This window comes from Embiotoca jacksoni, unplaced genomic scaffold (assembly GCF_022577435.1).
Source record: "Embiotoca jacksoni isolate LCO1_2020_lvr unplaced genomic scaffold, fEmbJac1.0.p SCAF_7, whole genome shotgun sequence".
In the NCBI taxonomy this organism is placed as follows: Eukaryota; Metazoa; Chordata; class Actinopteri; family Embiotocidae; genus Embiotoca; species Embiotoca jacksoni.
Window position 1 is genome coordinate 21,607,926 of NW_027185425.1, and position 27,351 is coordinate 21,635,276.

The following is a 27,351-nucleotide window of genomic DNA, read 5'->3' on the forward strand; positions in this document are numbered from 1 at the left end:
AGTGAAATCTAAACGTTTGAGACTCTACCTCTACAAATAGAAAAGTATGCTGCTCTTTTTATTCTTATTTCAGGCGTACTTTTTGATAAATACATAAAAAGGCTGGCTTTCAAACAAGACTTTAACCAAAACTACGGTTCTTTAAGATACTCTGTGTCGCTTCCTGCTTCCCTCTTCCTTCAGATGAACACATCTTTCTCTCAGATAAGAGCCGTGGCTGCAGGGAGCTCTGACAAATCACTTCCTGTACCATTTTTTGTAGGAGGCTGTCAGCGGAGGGGTTGACCACCCCCTATCTCTGCCAGCAGCTGAATCTCAAATGCACCGATCAGGTAATATTCTGCACTTAATGCTGGCATTTAAGAAACATTCTCCCCCCACAGGCAACAACTGTGCATGGCTTGGCATTTAAAAGCAGATAATAAAACTTTCCTTAAATACAGCTCTCATCTCAGAGTGCTTTTTAGATGCCCTTAGTGGAGTCAATTATCTCCCCACACTTGCTATTACTGAGACACTCTGTGCACCTTGCGTCTTAAAAGGTCTGTACACCATGCTTTCTCAAAAATGTCACATTTTTAACTGCCTCTCAAAATGTAGACCCTGCAGTATTGGAAATGGCAAACACGTGTTGGCTTCTTTCATCCATTTGTTGCTTAAACATGCCTCTCCAATGTGCCGCGTGAACTCACAGCAAATAGTAAAAATCCTTCACAATCGGAAACCATTCTCTCCTTACGCAAATGCACTAGCTACTTTCCAAAGTAGAAATAGACAAATTGTCATAACACTTTGAACAATTATTGAACATTAGTGTTCTTTGCTTGCTGAGGGATGTGGGGAAAATAAAACATTTACATTAATTTATCACATCAACACAGTAAATGTTATTCTCCTGTCTCCAGTGAAATGCTGCCCTGCTCTGGGGCACAGAGACCTGAAGCCTGGAGGTTCCACCATTTGATGTAAACAAGTGGGAGGGAGGGGGAGGAGGATGAGAGCAATTTCACAGGGACCAGATCCTCCAGAGGGAATGAAGTACGACAGTGTGTAAGAGGCGGCAGAACAGGGGAGATGACACGGAGAGCTGGGATGAGAGAGCCACAGAGACCGGTTTGTCTTTACTGTCTGTACCGGTGAGTAAATGACTAAAGGATAAAATACAGTGTTCAAGGTTTCTTAGTGATTTGAACTGAATATTGCATAAAACCATTAGCATGCCCATTAGCATTGGTTGATTTTTAAAACAATTAAAACAACAAAGTTGAAGTTTTCTCTAATAGGGTCTGTTCAATTCTCAGAAGCACTAGTGGAGGCAGTGTGACGGGTCAGCCGAGCATCTGACTTTTACTCAGTAAACAATATTGTTTACCAAGTACTAATCTACGCCTCTTACGCCTTTTTAAAAACATCAATTCTGCACATGGAACTTTGTAAAATCAGTTATTGTTTGTCATAGACTGACAACATGACGCGCTCCACCGGGGATGTAGGTTACAAGACACTGTCAGGGAGTTAATTATTTAATGTCTGGGATTTTAAATAAAACCTGATGTTGCAAAGACTACTGAGTTGAACCAGAATTACCTGCTGGCATAATAACGAGATTGTACATACCACCCCGTTTCCAAAAAAGTAGGGATGCTGTGCAAAATGTACATATAAACAGAATGCAATGATTTGCAAATCCTGTAAACTCATATTATTGAAAATAGACTAATGACGAAATATAAGATGTTGAAATGAAGAAATGTTATTGTTTTATTAAAAATATATGCTCTTTTTGAATTTGGTCCCAGCAACACAAAAAAGTTGGGACAGGGGCATTTTTACCACTGTGCTGCATCACTTTTTCTATTTTTAACACTCTGTAAACATTTGGGAATTGCGGAGACCAGTTGCTGGAGTTTTGAAAGTGAAATGTTGTCCCATTCTTGCCTGATATAGGATTTCAGCTGCTCAACAGTACAGTCTTTTTTCATGTCGTGTTCAATGGGTGACAGGTCTGGACTGCAGGAAGCCAGTTTATCAGCGGACTCTTCTACTACGGAGACATGCTGTTGGAATACGTGCAGAATGTGGTTGGACGTTGTTCTGCTGAAATAAACAAGACCTTCCCTGAATGGTTCCTTCACAGACGTACAAGCTTATGTGCACTACTGCGTCCCTATACTGTCACAGATGCTGGCTTTTGAACTGAGCACTGATAACAAGCTGGATGGTCCCTCTCCTTTTTAACCTGGAGGATGCAGCGTCCATGATTTCCAAACAGAATCTTAGATTGTGATCCATCAGACCACAGGACAGTTCTCCACTTCATCTCAGTCCATCTTCAATGATCTCGGTCCAGAGAAGGCGGCGGTGTTTCTGATCATGTTTCTATCTGGTTTCTTCTTTGGAGAGTTTTAACCTTCATTTGTGGACGCAGCGATGAACTGTGTTCACAGACGATGGTTTTCACAAGTGTTCCTGAGCCCATGCAGTGATTTTTTAATTTTTTTAAATTTTATTGTACTCTATTAATCCCCGAGGGGAAATTATTTCGCTAAAGCAGCATCCCGAGGGGGAGCTGCTGCAACAGGCTGCCACGACCGCGGCGCCAACCAACCTGAGGTGCATGTTTTTTGGGTGATGGGAGGAAGCCTGAGAACCCGGAGAGAACCCACGCAAGCACAGGGAGAACATGCAAACTCCTCACAGAAAGACCCAGGACAGGATTCGAACCCAGAACCTTTTTGCTGTGAGGCGACAATGCTAACCACTGCACCACCGTGCCACCCTAAACAGAATGGGTGGAAACTGGATTTCCACTCCAGAATAGTGTGTTTTTAATGCGGTGCTGCCTGAAGATCACCACCATCCAATATTGGTTTCCAGCCTTGTCCCTTGTGTTCAGAGATTTCTCCAGATTCTCTGAATCTTTTAATGATATTATGAACCGTAGACGATGAAATCCACTAATTCTTTGTAGTTTTACGTTGAGGAACATTATTCTTAGATTGTTGAACTATTTTCCCACACAGTGTTTCACAGTGGTGAACCTCTCCCCATCTTCACTGATGACAGACTCTGCCTCTCTCAAATGATATTTTTATACCCAATAATGTTACCAACCTGTTGCCAGGTAACCTAATTAGTTGTGAGATGTTCCACCAGGTGTTTTAAAAAAAAAAATCTTTACACAACTTTTCCAGTCTTTTGTTGACCCAGTTCCAATTTTTTAGAGACGTGTTCCTGTCATTATATTTAAAAAGAGCATATATTTTTCACAAAAACATACTTTTTTAATTTCAACATTTGATACCTGCAATTAAAGATTAGTTTATGTAATTTGCAAATCATTGCATTCCTTTTTCAATTGCATTTTACACAGTGTCCCAACTTTTATTTAATGCGCTGATTAAAATATAACCATGTATGCTTCAGATATAAGCACATCAAGAGGCTCATTTTTCTCATGTCAGAACCAAGTGATTTCTTTGTGGATAAAGGAGAAGCGACATTGACATCTTATATGGGAACATGCTGCCTAGACTGATGCTCATGTTCAGAGTTTCTTCGTATTCTTCATTGGTATGAAAACTAGAGGTCAGTTATGCCCAAAATCACAGATACAATCATCACTTAGTATATTAACATATACTGTATTTCTGTTTTGTGTGTTTATACATGATACATGTCAAAGATGATATGAGGAGTATGTTTTATAACAAATTTGAGACGAATGCATTTTCCTGATGGGAACCACTTAACATTGAAGACAGCTATAACTTTGGCTATTCTTCATAATTGAATGTTTCGTTCCCTTAATTCAGAATTTCCAGTGTGGCTTTCAGAACTCACTTCCTTTGCACCAGCATCAATCGGCCCCCATTTTGCACATAAATTAATCCCAGCAGGACCAGCTACTAGTTTCCTGACATAGATACTGGGATACATTTGTCAATTACATAGAAAGGCAACCAAACGCAACTTATTATTGCAATATAATTCAATATGAACAAAAAGGAAAAGAAAAAAAAAAATCTAATTAATTGTCCTGGGATGATGTAATTTTGGTGTGTTTTCTTTTTTTTTTTTAAAGAAAATTAAATCCTGTTTTTAAGAACAGATAATAGATACGATGGACAGTTATTGACCTGGATTTTTACCTCATAATTATGACTCTGCACAGAATTACAATACGTAAAATGACACCCGCTTCTTCGAAATAGTCCCAACAATACGTAGGGAAGCAGGAATTCTCCTCATTTTTGTGATAACAAATTAAAATAACTACCACAAAGCAACATTGATGCTGCACTATTCACTGGAGAAAATAATACTTTAAACATTCTAAATTTTCATGTAAATAAGAGGCAATGATAAGTTAAATGTAAGCCATTACTTTAACTTCCCATCGTGTTAGCTAGCAACCGCTATGGATTTACAATATTCAACATCTGGAGACCCATTTGTACTGTTTAGTTCAAAAAGTGGGAACTTATTTGTAAACCTTAGCAAAGACTCCCACTAGATACAAGATCCACTACTTTTGGATCTTTTTTTTTTACATTAATCTCACAATAAAATGCTTTCTGCAGATATATATTTTAATACTTGTGAAGGGGAGATTGTTTCGAATCTGACAATATGAGGACCAATGATGGTGAGATACTGTATGACTAAGCAAGTCAAAAAATATGTGCTCAGTGCCGAAGAGAAATGCGTATCATTGTTTTATTCATTGAAGTCTTGCATGTCTGAACACAACTCTTAAATAAATACAATAAAAAGCAATAATATTATTTATCTACCTTATTTAAGGTATTTATCGACCTTATTTTTATGAGCATTTTATGTATTTATTTGACAATGGCAGTGAAGGAAACGGGCACCCTGACCACTGCAATTGGACCGCCCTGCAAATACATTTACTTTAATGTTTATTTTTCATAAAGTGATAAGTAATGTCAGCCCTCTGTGGAGACAACAGGCAAAAAAATCACTGTGGTTTCAAAAATGAACTATTCTTCAACACTTTGTTGCACAGAGAAGCAACCAGTGTTATCGAGAAGGGTAGTAATCAGAACTTCATGACTAAGAAACGGGTGTTTCCATGAAGAAACAAATCACGTTATTAACAGACGTATGAGACAAAACTGGAACTTTTTGGTGAGTCACATCAGCTCTGTGTTCACAGATGAAAAGGTGACGTTCTCCAAGAACAGAACACCATACCAACTGTGGAGGAGGCTAGCTTCTGTTTCAGGCTGCTTTGCTGCATCTGACACAGGGAGTCTTGAATCTGTGCAGATCGATGAAATCTGAAGACTATCAAGGAACTCTGCAGCCAAACGTGCTGCCCAGTGTCACAAAGTTCTGTCTCAGTCACAGTTCATTGGTCCTCCAACAGGATCTGGAGCCAAAACACACAGCTGAAAGCAGCCAGAACAGATCAGAACCAAACATTGGACTGTTCTGATGTGGCCTTCTATGAGTCCTGATCTGAATCCTATCAAACATCTAAAGAGATGAAACATGCAGTCTGGAGAAGGACGCCTTCAAACCTGAGACAGCTGGAGCAGTTTGTTCTGGAAGAGTGGACCGAAGTATTGAATTGAATTTAAATTTTCCTCAATTTGTTGAAGTATTTGTGTTGAATCGAAAATGGAAAGTAAAGTTTGAATTTTCTTAAATATGGAATAAACAATGATGAAGGCTGATTACTTTTAATTTCACGGAAAATTGAGGGTTTTACTTTTTTTCTATGGATGGGTACCAACAAATTCATCCACGACTGTAACTTCCAAAATTATTTTTTTGTCACAGACCAGCAAGTAGCATCGTTAGACAGGGTCATTGCTTTAACAATCTATTTTAGGAGCTTTATTACTATTGCTTATGAGCTATTTCATTTCACCACAGACATATTTACAATTTATTATTTTTGGTAATTAAAGTTTTGCCCAAATAAGTGCGCAGGTGCAAACAAACACCATGGATACATATATAGACATTCATTTCTTTGTAAAGCACCCTTATGATGAGAGATGTCATCTCACCCCACCCCACCCCACCCCGCTGCTTCCTTAGACATGCACATAGAGAGTGTGTACACACTCACCTTGGAAGAGGACGTGTCACACTCCTGGCAGATCCAGCCATATCCTGTCTGCTTGGGAGATTTCTTCAGCGGGGGGTCCAGACACCCGAAGTGATAGCAGAGTCGGCACTCATCACACCTGAGGCACAGACAGGAAGGGCATGTGTTATGTCTCACATAAATAAAACCGCCGTTGTCCCTCAATGATGAGGCCAGCTCAGGAGTGATAATGGATGATGACAAGGCAGCTAGTTGTCAGCGCTGAGACTTTGTAAATGTATTCCATAGCCCCTCTAATCACTCCACTCCCTTGACCTTACACAGCCATTGACTGTCCAATGGTTCGTATCAGTGTCCAGATAAATACAGGCCTTGTTAGTGTCAGATAAATGCCTGGTGGGTCTCCTCAGGCTGGACGGACTCCGAGTCCTCAGGTGAAGCAGCGAGGGTCAGACCACACGGAGGGTACACTAAAAAACCTTCTGCACAACATTACTGCTTCTACTCAGAGGTTTGATGATTGAGAACATGCCTCTTTAATGCACTTGACGCTGTTATTAACCTAGTAAAACATGTAAATGGTTGAACAATCAAAGAGCCTGTTTAACATCTGCTGAAACAAAAGAGCAAAGCAGAAACTATTTTCCTGAAGTGTTAAAGATAAAGCCAATGCACATGGAACAGAGGAACCAATCAGTCTAGAGCTACTCTGTACATCGCAATCGCAGTGCATCCGTCCACCTGCACTGTGCTGCAGTGTCAAGTACAGTGAGCGTCAGTCATTTTCAGATGGAGCTGAAATTGATGGGAGTGTCAGTATTTTTGCAGATATTTATTCATGGAGTGCTAAATAAATTAAATTTGACCTGAGGATGATGCAGAGGATCACCAAATATATGAAGATGAATCATCTGTTAAATGTTAACATCTTTATAAGAGATCAAAGGAATCCATCCCATATATACCATATTTGATATATTTAAATTTGTTCCAAAAAGATGGGCATACAAACACCAACATCCCCCCAAAAATTACAAAAATATACATCTCAAAAGCAAGTCTTTATAATATTTGATCAATTCTATATCAGAACAGGTTTTTTTGTGTGATAGGAATTTTCTTTGCACTGCATGTCCACTCTCATTTCATCATGTTTTTGTCTTTACACTTCTCATTTGTAGTTTTACATTTTTAAAATGTTTGATTACTAATGGTTTAAAAAGTCTCTGAAGCCTGCAGACACCGTTGTTGTGTCTTCTTGTGTTTTTCCCTGTTGCTAGAGCCGTCCTTCCTCCTCAGTAATGGAGATGAATAGACTGTGTTCAGGTTGACCTCCCTGGCTGTTACCGCTCTTATCAGATTTTCATTGGTGAATGTGAATCTCCTTCATTGATTGGGACATAATTGGGTCTAATTGTGGTGGTGGTGGTGGTGGTGGTGGTGTGTGTGTGTGTGTGTGTGTGTGTGTGTGTGTGTGTGTGTGTGTGTGTCTGTGTGTCTGTGTGTGTGTGTTTACCAGTCAGAACAAGCTTGTTGAAGGGCGGTCAGCCACATAAATGATTAAAAGAAAAGCCTGCTATTTTTCTGCTGCAGTCACAGGTCAATCTTGTCTTGTCAAACAGATCCAAGCTTTTAATGTATTTTGTGTATCAATAAATCCCTCAGCTGTTTTCTGTTGTTGGGTTTTTTACTGACCCCACTAATGTCTTCAGTTCACTTGTTTTATCCAGGAGTGCAAAAGCCAAAAAGCATGCCGACATGTCAGCAGACTTATCACGATATGATGACCGTTTCAATCCCATGTGATCATTTTTGAATTATTGTCTTTTATTAGTAACAGTCATTTTTGATTGACTGAATCGTTCTTGTTTATAAATTGTTGTCCCAGATGTTGCTTGTGCAGGTTGTAAAGGCCGCTGTTTAGGAGTACTGGGATATTAAGCACTGGATGCAGGTCTCTGCTGCGTTTAGCATCGATTAATAATATCTCACTACAAACATCAGACTTACAGAAATTCCACTAAAGACAGCTTTTTTTATTTTTTATTTTTTTACTTCTTTATATTGTATAGGGCTATTTTGTTTGGGTATTAAACTTCTGTTAAAAAGTAGTTCTGATGAAAGTTGTTCATGTTGAAGTTTCTCATGTTGGAGCCATTCTGATAGTTAAAAGGCCCCAGATACTCAGGCTATCAGTTCTGAACCCCCGAGTCCAGGTCAGGGCTGTCGTGTGCTCTTAAATCGACCCTTTTAATTATTCCTAAGTTGCACACTTTACTCCTCCTCCTGTCATCCCTACTTCAATCACTGTCAGGGACTCTGTTCATCTTTCAAAGCGCTCTGTTTCTGTCTCCGACTTTATTACGATTCCATCACTGCCTTATTTACAGCCCCGCAAATAAAGTAAATTAATAATCCACAGAAGAGGACTTGTACATAAAAACCTATTACTATTCCATCTGAACATCACAGCAATCTTCCAATGAAGCTTAACCTGAGTCCTGAACTTAGTTATAATTCACCAACCACCTGGCCGTTATTCAGTTTCTCTGACTTTTTATGTGATTCAGTGCCGAGTACATACAGTACAAAGTGATCAGAGTGGGTGACTTTAACGTTCATGTTGATGTTGACAATGACAGCCTCAGCACTGCATTTAATTTATTATTAGACTCAATCGGCTTTTCTCTAAATGGTAATAAACCTACTCACTGTTATAATCCAACCTTTGATCTTATACTGGCACAGAAACTGGACATTAAACAGTATTTCATTATCGCCCTCTTTTATCTGACCATTTTTAAATAACATTTGAATTTACATGAATAAACTACACAGCATTTGCAAAATAATTCCTTTTCAGTAGATGTCTATCTGATAATGCTGTAACCAAAATTAAGGAAGTGATTCCATTATTAACTTCAATCCCATACAAGCTGATCATCTCTTTGATAGTGCAGCAGCTTTGCTACTGTACATTCGATAATGTTGCCACTCTGAAAAAGGAAGAAATGAGCCGGAGGAGGGTGTCTCCTTGGTACAATTCACAAATAGGCTCTTTAAAGCAGACATTGCAAAAGCTGGAATGGCGTTTAACTAATTTAGAGGAATTTTACCTGGCCTGGGAAGAAGGTCTAAAAACATATAAACACGACATCTGCAAAACCAGATCCACATATTAGTCAAAATGAATAGAGAAAAACAAGAACAACCCCAGGTTTCTTTTCAGTAATGTAACCAGGCTGACAAAGAGTCACAGCTCGGAGCCTTGTATTCCTTTAGCTCTCAGTAGCAGCGAACTTCTTTACAACTAAAGTTACAAAGATTATAAATTATTCTAATCTTCCCCATAGCTGTCTCCGATGATTTATCAACTATACACTGTCCGTAAAACCTGATCTACGTTTAAATCCATTCTGTCCAAAAGCTCTTTGGGGAAACTTCAACAATTGATTTATCCAAACCATCAACCTGTCTTTAAGAGCTCATTCCAACAAGACTGTTTGAGGATGGTTTGTCTGTAATTAACACAGCCATATTTGACCAGATCAATTTATCTTTATTACCTGGTACATTGGGGTGCAGTAAACCCCAACTTAAAAAGTCCACACTTGTTCCAGTCATATTAGCAAATTATAGACCCACATCCAACCTGCTTTTTACTTTGAAAATGCTAGAAAAAGCTGTTGTAGAACACTTACAAACATTTACACAAAAATAGTCTGTTTGAGGATCTTCAATCAAGATTTAGAATTGATCATAGCTCAGAAACTGCACAAATTAAAAAGTTATTGTACATGGACCTAAACGTCTCAGTAACTATTTATTCAATCACATAGTTACACTTGATGACATAGCCCTGGCCTTCAGTACTACTGTGAATAGCCTTGGAGTTATTTATGATCAGTATGATCTTTCATCTACGCAATATTAATAAAATCAGGAACATTTCATGTAAATTCTGCAATTCAGAGGCCTTATTCAATGTACTTGTTACTTCCAGGTTAGATTAGTGTAACTCCTTGTTGACAGGACGTCCATGGGATCTTTGAAAAGCCTCCAGATAATTCAGAACGCTGCTGACAGGAGATGACCAGAGAGAGCATGTTTCCCTCATTTTAGCTTCCCTTCATTGGCTTCCTATGGCATTTAAAACTAGAGTTTAGAGTTCTGTTCCAGCCCTGCAAAGCCCTTAACAATCAAAATCCATACTACAATAAAGATCTCTTGGTGCCCTATCATCCAACCAGAAAGCTACACTTTCAGACTGAAGGCTTGGTTTCAGGAGGCAGACACCCTCTCTATCTTCAAGACCAAGCTTAAAACATATCTTTTTGACAAAGCTTACAATTAGATGAAGGGACTTAAAATCATCCCCTAGCTATGCTCTCCCTTACTTTCTCTCTGCACTTTTCTGTTTTAAATTGTCCTTGACATCGATATTTTAATGTGGCTGTTTTTTTGTGTTTGTACTGAGACCATGCTACATGATTATTTTGCACCTAAAATAAACATTGAATTGAAATTACTTTAATTTAATTGATTATACACAGGGACACCGTTTACAAAAATACACAATTTGCTCATATCGGTGGGGGCAGAAATCTCATACAGAATGTCCCAAATCGAGAACAACAGAAAATATCAGCATGCTAGATTACATTGGAGATGAGAGAAAATGTGTTTTTGTAATTTGAGTAAATCAACCCTTTAAGTTAGTGCACAATATATCTTTCTGATACACAGGTACAAGAGACAAACAACACCAACATGTAAGCAGTACTTCCTTCACCATCATTTTTTAAGTGAGGGCACTTAACTCTAAGTTTAGATGGTTACAGCTGTAAAAATGTACTGATGATTGAAGCATTGTCGTTGCTATGGTTACATTTTGTTTAAGTATATGGACCGAGCTTTGAAATATACCTCACACAAATGTAGCTATAAGCTATATTTCAGACATGTTTTTAGAAGAACATTTTCTTCCAATGAAAAACAAGTATAAATATTGATATTGATTTCTAAGGTGTTTTAAGGATTCACATATACCTCAGGTTTTTCTTGTTAACAGACACATCAGTATCATCTGGATAGATGTGGAGCCAGCAGCGAGCTACTGATCCTCCCTCCTCTCCTCAGTCAATAAAATGTGAAGGATTTATTTGGAGACCAACCTCAACAGTTTCTGTTTTATTTTGTTGGAATTGTTTGGTCTTTCTGTGCTGTCGTTTCGGCACAAATATCATGAAATCGGGTTGCTTGCTTTGTTTAAGAAGCTGTCTGTGCATGATTAATTGCAGCCAGTGTTTGGATATCAATTATCAGTCCTCAGCAATAAAGCCAGCTTTGTGTTGGATGTGTGCGCTGAGAGGAATTAGGCAGTTTGATGATATCAGATGTGATGGCTCTACAGACAAATGCAATATGGTGGATGGCGACAGAGCCTCGGGCTTTGACTGCAGCAAAATGTTAAACGAGATTGACGTTCAGCAGGATGGACAGAAAACATCTTCTGTGTGAACAGCTTGTTGGGGGTCCTTCAGATCTCTTTTGTTCACTTCAAATTAGTATCCATGAAGGCCGTGAGTAAAAGCAAACCTCAACCCACTATGTATTTTTCATATTATTATTGTTTTCTAATAATACATAGAGAGGCAAACAACAGTCAGAAAAGATGGATTCATGATTCATTTTTCAGTTTATACAGAATACTGATACCTGATTTAAAACAGACAAGACCTTCCTTCCTTTCCTCAGATGTTAATACACATTTTCACTTTTTTTTGTTTTTCATGAGCTGAGAAAGTACTGCTCAGAGTTGTTAAATTCTCTCTCTCTTCAATTCTTGTGGTAAAAATCAACCATTATGGGCTACATTAACAAATTGACTGAGGTTCTGAAAATGAAGCTAACTACAGAAATACAGCTTCTGGCTTGCAGCTTCATCTGTCTGAGATGTCATTAAGAAACGACAGTTTCCGGAAGATCCAGAACACCTTCAGATAAAACTGCACCTCTGCAGGGCAGAAAGATTAAACCCCCACATGACTACAAAGGAGCTGCAGGAAGGTGTAGCTGACACAGGAGGAGTGGGGCACTGTTTCATTGTGCAGAGATGATGCACAAACCGAGTCATCACAACCAGAGTTAAGGAAGTTAAACTGGGGGTTTGTTTTCGGCTTTGACTGTTTCAGTTTCTTGCCATGCCAGGGATTGTGATCCCAGATCTCAGCAGTTAACTTGGTGACATATTATCAGTAGGAACGATGGACCTGGTTGTAATAACCCAGAATTATCCTGTAAGTCACCACCAGCATACAGCGGGGACTCTACAGCCAAACTCTAATAAGCATGGTTATGGAATGCTGCCCTCTGGCACCAGACGAAGAAAACCTGTGAAATCGGTGTAATAATACAGCGCGGTGTTTACACATTAAGCACGGAAGATTTAGTAAAACCAGAGTAGAAATTTAATTGGCATAGATAATTGGCATCTTATGAGTTGCAGGGGCATAAGCTAACAGCTGCTGCACATTAGCACAAATATGCAGAGGCAGGTGGATCTCTCTCTCTCTCTCTCATACACACACACACACACACACACACACAGACTCTGTGTGATGGGCTGAGCAGGCATATCTGCCTAGGAAACGATGGGAATTTAAAGTGCCCTCCAGCCACCTTGTGAATAGAAGACAAATGACCAAAGTGTGTGTGCTCCACTAATGAGCACACTACTATTGTTGCACACAAACTGCCAATTGATTTCACATGAATCTCCAACTAAAGCAGAAAGGAAGGAGCAAACTCGCGGGTTTCACTGTTGGGGGGCCTTGAAGACCTTTCTAATCCACAGGAGAGCTCTTTTGTATTTAGCAACATGGTGACGACGGCACACGTGTTTCTTTAATTACTTTCCCTTAGTGAACCCTTTGTAATGTTTGTTGTGTATCTTTGGGAGGATCTTTAAATTAAAGCACTGCTTGCTGATGATGCAGTTCTGTGTCTGTGTGAAAGTTTTTCATCTTCATTTATACACTGCTCAAAAAAAATAAAGGGAACACTTAAACAACACATCCTAGATCTCAATGAATGAAATATTCCAGTTGAAAATCTTTATTCATTACATAGTGGAATGTGTTGAGAACAAAATAACATAAGAATGATCAATGGAAATCAAAATCATTATCCATGGAGGTCTGGATTCAGAATCACACTCAAAATAAAAGTAGAAAAATCAGATCACAGGCTGATCCAACTTCTGTGGAAATTCCTGAAGACAAGTCCAAATGAGTCCCAGTAGTGTGTGTGTCCTCCACGTGCCTGTATCGCTCCCTACAACGCCTGGGCATGCTCCTGATGAGACGATGATGTTCTCCTGAGGGATCTCCTCCCAGACCTGGATCAAAGCATCAGTCCACTCTTGGACAGTCTGCGGTGGACGTGGCGTTGGTGGATGGAACGAGACATGATGTCCCAGATGTGCTGGATTGGATTCAGGTCTGGGGAACGGGCAGGCTCGTCCATAGCATTGATGCCTTCATCGTGCAGGAACTGCTGACACACTCCAGCCACATGAGGCCGAGCATTGTCCTGCATCAGAAGAACCCAGGGCCCACTGCACCAGCAGATGGTCTTCAATGGGTCTGAGGATCTCATCCTGGTACCTAATGGCAGTCAGGGTACCTCTGGCTAGCACACGGAGGGCTGCGCTGCCCTCCAAAGAAACGCCTCCCCAGACTGTCGCTGACCCACCGCCAAACCGGTCCCGCTGGAGGATGTTGCAGGCAGCAGAACGTTCTCCACGGCGTCTCCAGACTCTGTCACGTCTGCCACATGTGCTCAGTGTGAACCTGCTCTCATCCGTGAAGAGCACAGGGCGCCGATGGAGAAGCTGCCAATCTTGGTGTTTTCTGGCAAATGCCAATCGCCCCGCACGGTGTTGGGCTGTAAGCACAGGCCCCACTTGTGGACATCGGGCCCTCATACCACCCTCATGGAGTCCGTTTCTGACAGTTTGAGCAGAAACATGCACATTAGTGGCCTGCTGGAGGTCATTTTGTAGGGCTCTGGCAGCGCTCCTCCTGCTCCTCCTCGCACAAAGGAGCAGATAGCAGTCCTGCTGCTGGGTTGTTGTCCTCCTACGGCCCCTCCATGTCTCCTGGTGTACTGGCCCATCTCCTGGTATCTCCTCCGTCCTCTTGACACTGTGCTGACAGACACAGCAAACCTTCTTGCCACAGCGTGCATTGATGTGCCATCCTGGATGAGTTGCACTACCTGAGTAACTTCTGTGGGTTGGAGACACCTCATGCTACCTCTAGTGGTGAGGACACTGGCAAAATGCAAAAGTGACCAAAAATCATCCAGAAAGGATCTTGCCAATCTTGGTGTTCAGAGAGATGGTCTGTGGTCACCACCTGCAGAACCGTTCCTTTATCGGGGTTGTCTTGATAATTGCCTCATTTCCACCTGTTGTCTGTTCCATTTGTACAACAGCAGGTGAAATTGATTCACAATCACTGTTGCTTCCTAACTGGACAGCTTGATTTCCCAGAAGTGTGATTGACTTGGAATTACATTGTGTTGTTTAAGTGTTTCCTTTATTCTTCTGAGCAGTGTATTATGGAAGGTGGGACAAATTATTATCATCTTTTTCAGCAAAATTGAGCTTTACATTCACCCTGAGAAATGATGAACACTTTCACAGTCTATTACTGTAAGAGCCCAGAAATACCAGCATTCAGACAGAAATCCATTCTTTCAATAAGAGGAATCATTTACAAAGTCAAAGGTCATCCACATGATGCTGCATGTCAGGGCACAATAATACTAGCCAAAGTACATGAGGACATATAACCTACCTTTACTATGCCAGGACCATTTCAACATTATCCCCAATATTCTTTTTTGCTTTCAAACTTAATATCTATATCAGTTATATCAGTTTCCGTCTATGGATTATGGCCACTAACAGATGCAGAACATGTTTGGCCTACATATAGTTTAGGGGAAGCAGAGGGAACCTGCCACCCAAAAGTCTTCAGCAACTCCTACGCAGTGTTTTTTTACATTCCCCAAACTGCCGGATTGTTACTTTAATTTAATCAACTCAGATATTCCAGTAAGTGGACTGTCACCGATCTAACCAGGCTGGTTTTTAAATGGTACTGCCAGTTGGCTGCAGTGTCCACAATTACATTTTTGCCTCAGCTGCCAGGGGAAAAAAACTTTTTTGCTCCAGAAACATGCTAGAATCACACTGGAATTCAGTAGACCAATTCTACACCATGAACTACTGTACTGAAGGTTGTGCAAACATGCCTTCAGCTGCAGGGGTTCCCAAAAACTCAAATTTATAAGAATTGTTTTCAGATATTTTGCACACTGTTGGTCACTCATATTATGTTCCAGTCCAATGACAACACATGGCTGTGTAGGATTTCTGGTTCCTCAGGTGACACAGATTTAGGTTCTTTAAGTAAAACAATATTGTTGATAATATCCTACTATAATTGAGAGAAGCTGGTTTGTCCCACCTTCCTCCACTCCCTTCCTAACCTGCCTCAAAGTCTTTGAATATGGTGTATTTTATATTTGTGTTTCACTCATTCCATTGCATTTTCAATGTTAAATAGCGGTTGGTATTTGCATCATTCTCATATAGAAACACAAATCACCGTGGGTGAGCGGAGATGCTGCCAAACACAAGAGATTGGCACACAGTAGCGAATCTCCAGACGAGTCAGGTAAGAACTCTGAGGTGTATTTCTAATTTGCCGTTTGGTATTAAAATGCTAATGAGGTACCTGCTAAGCAGAACAAAATTTGCATGAAAAATACTTACTATGACCTTAATATATAGTTATACAATATTATTATTGATACACTCTGATATGGCAGCTGTGTGTGTGTGTGTGTGTGTGTGTGTGTGTGTGTGTGTGTGTGTGTGTGTGTGTGTGTGTGTGTGTGTGTGTGAATGCTTTTTTGGTTTAGTACCGTTCACCTTTCATCGCATCATTCCCAAAAACACCATTGGCACTGCTTGGAAATCTGCATTTTGGACAAGATATCTTTGATGGGTGGGGACAAAGGGCCAAGGAAAATCAAGGCAGGTGGGGGGAGAAAGCAATGGAGGGCGGGGGCAAACATTCAGAGATCAGGGGAAGATAAAGGACAAAGGTTGCAGTGCCCAAAGGGCGCTTTGTCCTGGTTGCCGAACATCGCTCTAAAAATACACATCACACCATTTTATTTCCCAAGAAGTTTACGTCTCAACTGGTAATTTCACTTTCAATTTCACACTGTTGTGTGTCTTGGTAGAGACTATAAGTGCTATTTTCAGCTTTAAACCACAAACAATTGAGATTGTACTAAACACTAACATCAGTCCAGAAACATGGTCAAAATGACAATGTTATAATGCTAATGTTTGACATGTCATTCTTACTATGGTTGCCATGTTAATTGAGCCCATTAGCATGCTAACTTTCTCCAATTACAATGAAACACAGTAAACATATGACTGAATGTGAGTATTTGCAGGTATTTGGCCATAAAGTTTGTTTTGTCAACTGAATTACTTTTCAAATGTACATACAACTGTGTACAACAATAAATGAGCGTATCTTCACCCAGAACAACATTCAGAGCTGATTCAGACTGTGCAGTCGGAGGTTTAGTCTGTTGATAGTGCTTGTTGTGCTCGGTTCAGTACAAAAGTAGCCTAAATTTGCATTATACAATGTATTAATAGTTCAGCAGTCAATTTTCTTACAAGAGAAATATCAGATTCTAATTTGGCTTTGGTGGCCTTTTAATATGCTTTTAAGGAGGAAGTAATACACTGTAAATCACAGCTGAGCTCTCCGTCACCTGTGAGTGGAGCTCAACAACAATGCACTGTTTAGCGTAGTCAGTCAAACATATTGTTGACAGTGATGTTAGTTCATGTAAAATAAATCTCTTTCTGGTAAGACCTATTGTCTAAAATGCTAAATTTCCGTATAACATTTTGCACCAAACACCAGAAGATGTCCAAATATTACCCTGGATAAGTTTGACCTGCTGGTGGCACTACAGGTCAGAAGATCCTAAGCTGATAAATGTCCGGCATTCTATTTTTGACATATTTCAGTTAACAAACACTTTTATTTTCTTGTTTGGTCAAAATGTTTCTACGCTGACATGTGTGGATCGGATGGTTAGTATTTCCTTTTCCCCTCTTAACTGCATCTTGCTCAATTTAGATTTTCTGGCTGCAGTAACAGTCAAGACAACCAGGATGACAATCATCAGAACATCCATCCAGAAGCCTTTGGTAGATTTCACAGACACACCGTTGATGTTTTCTTCTAGTCTGTGGTTCCAGCCAGAGGATGGTCAATCCCAACCCTCACTGGCTGATCTACGTCAGGTAGCCAGTGTTGTTCTGAGTCTCTTCACTGTCACAGTCACCTGCTACCACCAGCCTTTATCTGGTCCCAACACTGCCCTTACACACCCAGTCACAGCAAGGTCCTTGATGTTATCAAAGCAATTTGGCCCTTCTTTAATCATTGGGAAAATTGAGCACCCCCTTGTACTTTGGAAGCGGACAAAATCCAATCACTCATAAAAGAGGCTATTGATTGATGTAATCTTATTGGAGGTGAGGTGGTGGAGGGGACATGATTGATTGCTTTTGTCTGCTACATGTGTTGCTCTCAGTTGGCGATTTGTGTCCACTTTCATCTAGTGTTTAATCTCTGTGTGAAGTTCTCACATCTCTCTCCCTTCCAGCGTGACCCAGGCACTAGTCCTCGCTGAGTCAGGCTGACGGCCAACAAATCTAAGATGGCTTCGTTTGATCTCTTCCACCTCTTCAAAATCACAGGTCTCAAAGAGGAAGCCTTGATTGCCCAAGAAACCGCCAAGAGCCCCCATTCATTAACAGAGCCTGGAGGAATATTCATTCATCTGTCACCACAGCTAATGACATCTCAGTGATGAGGACATAGATGACACAATACTAAATCCAGTCAGCCGGACTGAACTGAAAATTAAGTATCTAAAAATGGACTCTTCAGACTTAAAAATGAACAAAATATTTCAAGCTAAGTGAATCATATTGAGGCACAGGAGAGGAACAAATCCTACAAGTATAAGATTACTATTTTTAACTGGATTCTTTAAAAAAAAAAGAATAGTCAGAACCACCGGCAAAAGGCACTTTGCATAAATGCTTGGGGTTTTGTGTTGTCCAACAGAACGAACCTTATCTTATCAAAACTGCAAATATTTAGTTCACAGATATGATATGATGTCATGCAACATAATTTTACATTCTATGATATATAACATTCCCTGAAATGTCATTGTGATTTGGTGCTACTGCTCTTTGCAGTAGTGACATAATTGTGTGTAGATGTGTTCTCATAACTAACACGACTCTATAATTCATAAACAAACCAAACAACCTCAATATGGCAATGGGAAGCCCTGCTGTAAATAGATCCATAATCTTTACATATGGACAGAATTTTCACTGTTTAGGTAAACATAAGTAAGGACAGAGAGACAGAAAGACATGTTGCATAGGGGCTCCAAAAAGTTAGAAACATCCCTGCTAGCTGGTGTGTGTAAGTAGCTAAGAGAAACTGAACCATATAAACCCATCGAGGGGGAGGAGCCACACATTGGCAAGGACAAAATGTGATCTCATTGCAGTCTTACGACCCAGAGGGGATGAAGAGAAGTAAGTGATGTGTCTAATGTTAGTGACATGATTTAAGCTGTTGCTTGAATTATACTCATATTTAATGTTACCTATTTGTATCTTTATCGTCAGCTCACCGTAAATGCTGCTGACGTTTTACATTTGATGTCAAGAATAACACTGTCTCATTAGCTCGGGATGAACTTCTTGTTGAAGCTGCAGCTGTCGTGAGGTCAGAGGCTGGCAGTTCAGGGTCCGAGTGTTTGCTTTCTTGATGTAATGGTTAAAAAAAACTGCAGTGCACCACCACAGAAAGTCACTTCCATTTTGCATTCATCTGAGCATCATTCCCAGACGTGACAGGCAATCTGACAGGATTTTGCGAGAATAACTATGTGCTGTCTGGATATGTGCATGCACATGTGTGTGTATTGTCAAGTAGGTTTCATAAGAACTGAGTGCTACACAGTACGTGCAGTTTATTTTTATCATCGGCCTTTCTTACATTACAAGTTTTCTTTTTTTCCAACGCTTGACTCAAATTCTTGTCCCCCCCTGTAGTTTAACATTCTGATTTGCTTCTAAAAAATAGTACTAAAGGAAAACAATGACAAAAGTCAAACTGACTGAAGCACTGAGGTCAGTAGTCTTTATGATAACTCATAGAAATTGGCGGGACATTGATACTTGTTGCTTCCCAGCTGCTTTGCACCCAGCCATAGGCCCATGTAATGACAGAGGGTAAGCAGCCTCAAAAACTTATTTTCTCTGCAACAGCACTGGTGTCTGAGCCCAAGTGGCTGAAAGAAGGCAGTGAATTTATCACAAGTGGGCGATTCAATTACCGTGGGAGTGACCACATGACAGAAATCAATATGACACAAAGCACTCAGCCATTGACTCTCATCCATGACAAAGTGTGCCAGTGTCTTTCCATAGAAAAGAGTAGATTATTGGCCTCCTACTTTTTGATCTATGGTTGGGCCACCGCAGCATTATAAAAGAGCCATTGTTTTACAAGACGGGGAGGTAAAGAATGGACTGCTGAAGCCGCACCTATGGTAAAAGCCGATTTAGAGCAGCTACCTTTATTAGCTTATCTGCAGCTGGGATAGAAAGGAAGTGAAGGGGAGTGATGTCTACAGCTCTCACCTTGTGCTGTGTGTGTGACTGAAGTTTCTGGTGTTTGCCGGCAGGGGGCCCCAGCAAACTGAGTACCACACTTGAAAATAATTGATTTCGACTGTGCCCCCACCTCTGTAGGACAAACTCAAGTCCTGTAGCGTCTGACCTGAAATTCCACTAGTAATACAAAGAGCTTGTAGTACACTGGAACTCTTTTCAAACAAGTCTATCATGAGGTAATCAGTTAAGATATAAAGAAGCTGTACGGCTTTGAGGTTCATGGTCAGGGTGCAATGATTAAAAATGGGCAGGAGGAAAACTGCAGTTACAAGGGGATAAGAAAGAAAGCAGTTAAGAAGGAGGGAAAGAAGCGTCTACCTCAGGAAGCACTGGAGCGGACCCACATAGTGGTGGAATCAGTGGGATAAAGAGACAGGGGGAGAAGTAGGGAGTAATAGATTTTAGCTGCTTGGCCACACTTCCCACACAGCCCCAGTCCCAGCTCTTGTGTTTTCTGTTTTAATAGGAGGGGAAAAGGGTGAAGTCAGCAAAAACAAAATGCCGCCATTAAATCATCTCCCTGGATCTGGTGTCAGAGCAGTAATGGGAAATGCACTCATCATTGGAAAGGTTACTGCTTTCCAGAACCTCCCTGCTAGCTTTTCTCTCTCTTTATCACTTGGCCCCTCCTCTTTCTGCATCTCCGGGCCTGTCTCATCCCCTATCCAAAAAGCAGCTGCCGACCTGACCCGGGGTTTGCCGCCCGTTCAGTGAGTTTGTTCCATTTTACAGAAATGCCATGGAATGACGCTCCGTCAGTGTTGAACAGCAAAATGTCTCTCTCTTCCAAAATTGTTTTAAGAACAAAGGCTTCCTATCTGCCTGCTGACAAAGTGCCTTTTCTTTCCGTACATCTGATATTAGCTTGTTACACGACTAGGATAGCAGTGTTGGCTCGTCTCAAAATATTTGATGGTTCAAGTGCCCACGGGCAATGTGACCAAAGGTTCTAAGCACAGCCGTATCTCGTAGCCATCATCACTGGAAATAATCTAATAATCTTACAACTGAACAAATTGAGCTCTTAGTGAAAGCCACAAAATCAGAGAGAAAGTTCCAGAATATTAATAATAAATTTACCCTTTGTCATAAATATTTGTCAAATATTCAAGGTCAGTTAATAACCCAACAGCTCGACATCGCCCTGAAATCTGTTGTGGATGAATAGTAATATACTTTGGGTGATTCAATGTTCCAGTTACCTTTAGTTTGACATTCTTACCAAGGGCCACCCAGAAATATATCTATAAACAAAAAACAGGTAGATGTATCATGTCAGCACATGATAGTAACCAGAAATGGCTGTATAGAAATGCAAAAATATTTGTTTGAGTCTTTAAAAAAGAGTACATAGTTTGCTAGTTTTCATTTATGCATTGTAAAAAATGACCAACCATCCATCCATCCATCCATCCATCATTCCATCAATCAATCATCTATATCCGCTTTATCCTGAACAGGGTCACGGGGGGCTGGAGCCTATCCCAGCTCACTTTGGGCGAAGGCAGGGTTCACCTGGACAGGTCGCCAGTCCATCACAGTGCCATATACAATTTAAAATAAACTTTTTTTCCCCCCTTTTTAAATAGGATATGCACTTAGATGATGTTATGGTTTGTGCTTCAGGTCCCACTATTTTGTGGTTCCCACCAGGATCCAACTTCTCAGCATAATGGTTTGAACTTACGTTGTGTGTTGGTAGAAATGTCCCATCAATAACACTTTTGTCTGACACCAAGCTCAACCATATGTCAACTTTAACAGATATCTTATGAACACACATTAAAAATACCGTGACATTTCTCTCCAAAAGCCTCGGTTTTTGAATTTTTGCGTTACTGATACAACCCCACTTCCAAAAAAGTTGGAACGGTGTGTATAATGCAAGTAATAACAGAATACGATGATTTGCAAATTATGTAAACCTATATTTAATTAAAAGTCGACCAAAATCAACATTTTAAATGCTGGAATTGAGACATTTTTTTGTTTTACGAAAAAAGATATGCTCATTTTGAATTTGATGGCAGCAATACATTTCAAGTAATTCACAACTAATTACGTTACTGGCAACAGATCAGTAACATTATCAAGTATAAAAAGATCATCCCAGAGAGGCAGAGTCTCTCAACAATGAAGATGGAGAGGGGTTTACCACTCTGTGAAAGACGGTATGGGCAAGGAGTGCTACAATTTAAGAATAATGTTCCTCAATGAAAAATGGCAAAGAATATGTCATCATCTACGGTTCATAATATCATTAAAAGATTCAGAGAATCTGGAGAAATCTCTGAACACAAGGGACAAGGCTGGAAACCAATATTGGATGGTGGTGATCTTCAGGCCTTCAGGCAGCACTGCATTAAAAACACACTATTCTGGAGTGGAAATCACTGCATGGGCTCAGGAACACTTGTGAAAACCATCGTCTGTGAACACAGTTCATCGCTGCGTCCACAAATGAAGGTTAAAACTCTCCAAAGAAGAAACCAGATAGAAACATGATCAGAAACACCGCCGCCTTCTCTGGACCGAGATCATTGAAGATGGACTGAGGTGAAGTGGAGAACTGTCCTGTGGTCTGATGGATCACAATCTGAGATTATTTTTTAGAAATCATGGACGCTGCATCGTCCAGGTTAAAGAGGAGAGGGACCATCCAGCTTATTATCAGCAGTCAGTTCAAAAGCCAGCATCTGTGATGGTACAGGGATGCATTAGTGCACATGACATGGGTAGCTTGAACATCTGGAAGGAAGCATTAATGCTGAATGATATATTCAGGTTTTGGAGCAACATATGCTGCCATCCAGACAACGTCTCTTTCAGGGAAGGTCTTGTTTATTTCAGCAGAACAACGTCCAACCACATTCTGCACGTATTCCAACAGCATGGCTCCATAGTAGAAGAGTCTGCTGATAAACTGACCTCCTGCAGTCCACATCTGTCAATCATTGAAAACATCTGGAGCATCAGGACATTAAAAATACAACAAAGGAGACTCTGAACTGTTGAGCAGCTGAAATCCTATATCAGGCAAGAATGGGACAAGACAATTTGTAAATATGTTGAATTAGGTCTATTTTCAATCAGTCATGGGTTTACATGATTTGCATATCATCGCACTCTCTTTTTATTTGTATTTTACACAGCGTCCCACCTTTTGTGGAAGCGAGGTTGTATTTTGGCCACTAATCATTAAATGTTTTGCTACTTATCTGCCAAAATAAAGGCCTAAAACATATTTGCGTCCTAAGAGTACATGTGCAATATGAAAATGACAGATATCTTGGCCAGCTTCAACTTCAGAATCTGGAGAAATCTGTGTACACAAGGGACAAGGCTGAAATATATACATCTATCTAAATATATATATACATATATATATATATGTATATATATAAAGAACCTTGTATGTAACTCAAACTCAACTCTTCACATATTGTATGTAGCTGCAGTAAGAGAATCTAGCAGATTGGTTTGAGACTTTACTTTCTGTGGGCTGAGAAGCAACATTTTGTGTGAACCACCCCCGCGCAAGAAGAAGGCCACTTCCCAGGTGATAAATCACAGATGACAGAGGGCATTACACGCACAAACGGGCCGCCGATACCGCACCTTTAGAACAATTAATTAGCTGTCTGACACTCATTTATCACTGCAGCAATAAGGTGAAAAAGTCAAGAGTTTATTAAAGCTCCGCTTAATTTTCGAGAGCTATAGGCCAGAGGCTGAGACACTTCACATACACAACAGCAGCAACGTTCACATTCTTACCTCATACAGAATCACATGATACAGTACACAATTAATCAGAAATATTCCCATAAAAGCACATCTGTAAACAAATGTAAACAAATGTTTGCCAAAAGAAAATATGGTCGTCATTTCAAGACAACATCACAAATCAGAGTTCAACTCTTAAGAATACAAGCTTATCATATATGTGTAAATAAGTAAGTCGGCGTAAAACAAAGACCTAAATGTTTTGCCTCTTCAATAAATACTGTACACATCATCACACTACATCGCTACCTGGTACTCAGATTTGTACAAGACCACATCACTTATTTTCAGTTTGAAGTTATAATACAAAGCTGTGTAAATAAATATAGCCATGCAGTGTAGAAATGACACGCAGTCCTTGAGACTGACGATGAGTGATGTGGAAGGAATGATCTTATCTCGAAAGACAAACCCAGTGTGGTGTTATTTCTGAACACAGAGGCAAAAAGTAGTAAACTGCATGGGTTTGACTGCTCCCAAAAGCATGCATGAAGGACCCTGGATGGGCAACGGAGTGACATAGAGGGCAAAACGTGACACTTGTCATAAGCCCTGATAGAACAGCAAGCAGCTGCTGTTTTGACAGCACTATGGACCACCAGGGACACAGAGACAAAGCTGAGTTTCCTCCTGTGGATGTGTCAGTTTGACTGTCACTTTAAGATATGGAGACACAGGCAGACCTTCTAAATGCCTATTGACACTAAAGACTATTCAAGTGCTATTACTGCTAACTACACTAGATTATTTCTACTACAGATGCTTTATGGCAGCATTACTTAACCACTATACTTTGTACACCAGAAACACCTTTTCTATACACAAGACTTTTCTTAATACTTCTGATCCGCCACATACTTTAAAAACACAACACAACACTCAAGTCTGGGAAAGCGTTGGTTCAAGTGCATCTGCAATGAACCACATTTACACCGAAATGCTCAGGCTGATTGGGTGGCAGATGACTTCAATCAATAATAGCGATTGGTATTGATTACAAGTCTTTGAGGGAGGTTACAAGTGCAGAGCTCCAGCCTAGAACCATGTGAAAAGACTTTATCTAGAAAAACCTCTATGTTGGTAGCAGGTGAGCACCTGGAGGCATGAAAGGATTCATTCAGGACAGAGTCCAAAGCCCCAAGATGCCAAGATCAACTGACCAACAAAGTGCTATCAATTAAAAGCACGTCTAGCTTTTTGCTGTGTTTCCACACTGCGGGCATTCCGAAAGAGTGAAGCAGCTAAACAAACTCAGTGGCCGTGTGGGTATTCAAGAAGCTGGTCAGCTATGGACAAACTTACTATACTCGCCAGTCAGATTTGAACGCAATTGTAAATTGTAAATTATTGTAATTGAGCTTCCTAGAAAAGTTGCTTTCTTTGTGGAAAACAACGTGTTCATGTTTCAGTAATGGGTATACTAAAAACTTCAACCAATGAATTCATAAAAACTGACTAGTGCTACCTTCCTGCCAATCATATCAAATTAAAACTTGTTTCCACTCCACAGCTGACAGATCTTTGACTGTGTAATACGTAGCTTCAAAAAGGTAATGAAGCCATTTCATGGGCTCTTTAAAGATATCAGTACTTAAATGGCTTGTCAATTAAATATGCATCAGTTGGCTCGATGGAAAACTCTTTAGAAATGCTGTACTTATTTTGTTTCAGCACTCTGGGTTTCTACCAAAGGAGCCCAACAGAGTTGTTGTGGTTACTTGCTGTATTGCTGTATTTATGTGTGTGTGTATATGTGTGTATATGTATATATATGTATGTATGTATGTTTATATTGTATCCACAGCTGGTCACAAACACAATTAAATTAATAGTAGTGTTTAAAAGGAGATATGAGTCTAACATTAAACAAGAAAGAATATTAGCTCCAACCACACTTCGATAGATTCAGACAGTTCGGTTGAATTTTCGTTGGAGAGTTGCTGGTCCAGTTTGGATCAGAGGTGGTTGTGGGGCGGTGTGACGGTCTCGTTCTTCAGCCTGACTCGAGCACCATTCTTCAAACGCCTCAATTTGTCCCTCTCTGTCTCTAAGCCAATGGTCATCTGTCCCGAGATTTTACGGGAGGTGAGGTGGCTGCCCCGGCTCTCACAACCTGTGCAATGCAAAGATAGAAAGAGTCAGGGCAGCACACCTCACATCCCGACCAGCAACCCTTCCAAACCAAACGCTCCCTCAGGAGCACCACAGTTCAAACACAAACACTATGGTATTCCTGTGATAAGCTTTTTCCCATCTGTTTCAATGATACTTTTCTTGCCATAAGAATACAATTATTTTTTAAAAAGCAGTGCAAATGTCCCTTCATAAACTTGAATGAGAAGGTGTAGATCTATTTCTACATTAGCTTTTCTTGGTAGCTCCTGTCAGTAAAGGCTAACCTGTGAAGGTGTGCAAAAGTAAACATTAAAAAAGTGAATTTTAAAATTACAGCCATTCCATATTCAAATCATATTCAAAAGAGTCTCAAATAATAATACTTTATGAACAAATAATCAATCCTGAAATAATCAAGAAACACAAAGAGTTGCAGCACTTTAAGTTGAGTTGAGTTTGCAGCAACAACAAATGAAAGCTGGACCAGATGAGAAACGGAAAAAAAAACACCTGCCATTAATACAAATCTGTTTCAAAAGAAGACGTAATGTCACTATTTGACAATATACATTGCACCCAGTGGAAGGAAAAATGATGGGAGACGGTATCACACTCAAAGGGTTAGTTATGTTATTCAACATAGCTGTTCAAAATTCAACAGCTGGTTCAAGTTAAAATGAGACTATGGCAGTTTTGGAGAGGCAAAAATAAAGGGAATTTTCTTCAGGCAGAAGCCTGATTAAAATAGAGAAACATTTTTTGTAGGTAGTTCATCACATGACAATGTGCCTGCTGTAATCTAGATTTTTTATTTATTTATTTATTTTTATTTTTTTTTATAGAATTCCAATGCCAAACAAAAATCCTGTTTATTAGATGCCTGACACCTGAAATTCAAGAAAAGAAGTAGAATAAATTGTGCCATTCATTAAGCCTTAATGAACTGTGCAAATGTATGTGGCAGGTCAATATAGGAGGCCTATGGAGAAGACACCCTCAGCCCCCTCTGCTGCTCAGCCCAGGCGGCCAGAGCCTAATGAAGACTGAACTTTAATCATCAGGAGGATATGGCTGCCTCATGACACACACACACACACACACACACACACACTAACTCACCTCACAAGGTTCTCGTTGTCGCCTGGTCCTTTGCAGGTTGCACACTCAGTCCTTGTGTCATCAGCTTTGGGTTTTTTCTGCATTGAAGACTGGCGCTGTCTGCGTTCCCGTGGCAGTGGTTCCTATGGAAACATGGCTGATTAGAAATGAGATGGTCTCTTGTTGGGGTGTAAAAAGGAATAAAATGGTAAAGTAAGAGAGATGGGGAGAACCCTTCGAGCTTGGAGTGTGCCATATCATATCGTTCACAGCAATACCAGTATAATTCTAACGTGATAAAAGAGTATTCATATCGTCATAATGGCAATACTCCGACCTGTTGACGTAATGACGTCATATTGTAATACAGTGTAACGTATGACAT

General features: G+C 40.2%; 1 protein-coding gene across 4 annotated transcripts in view; it reads right to left on the reverse strand.

Annotated features, from left to right (window-relative positions):
* Positions 1-27,351, reverse strand: part of phf14 (PHD finger protein 14) — a 106,937-nt gene that overhangs the window by 21,964 nt on the left and 57,622 nt on the right. For 3 of the 4 annotated variants that reach the window (XM_069175895.1, XM_069175894.1, XM_069175893.1), the window contains exons 16-17: positions 26,988-27,109; positions 6,107-6,224 (exon numbers count right to left, since the gene is read on the reverse strand). In XM_069175895.1, coding sequence (XP_069031996.1) covers positions 6,107-6,224; positions 26,988-27,109 — 240 coding nt within the window. Of the gene's footprint in view, positions 1-6,106; positions 6,225-23,634; positions 25,867-26,987; positions 27,110-27,351 lie in introns of those variants that run through there. The other variant, XM_069175896.1, reaches the window with a different exon arrangement.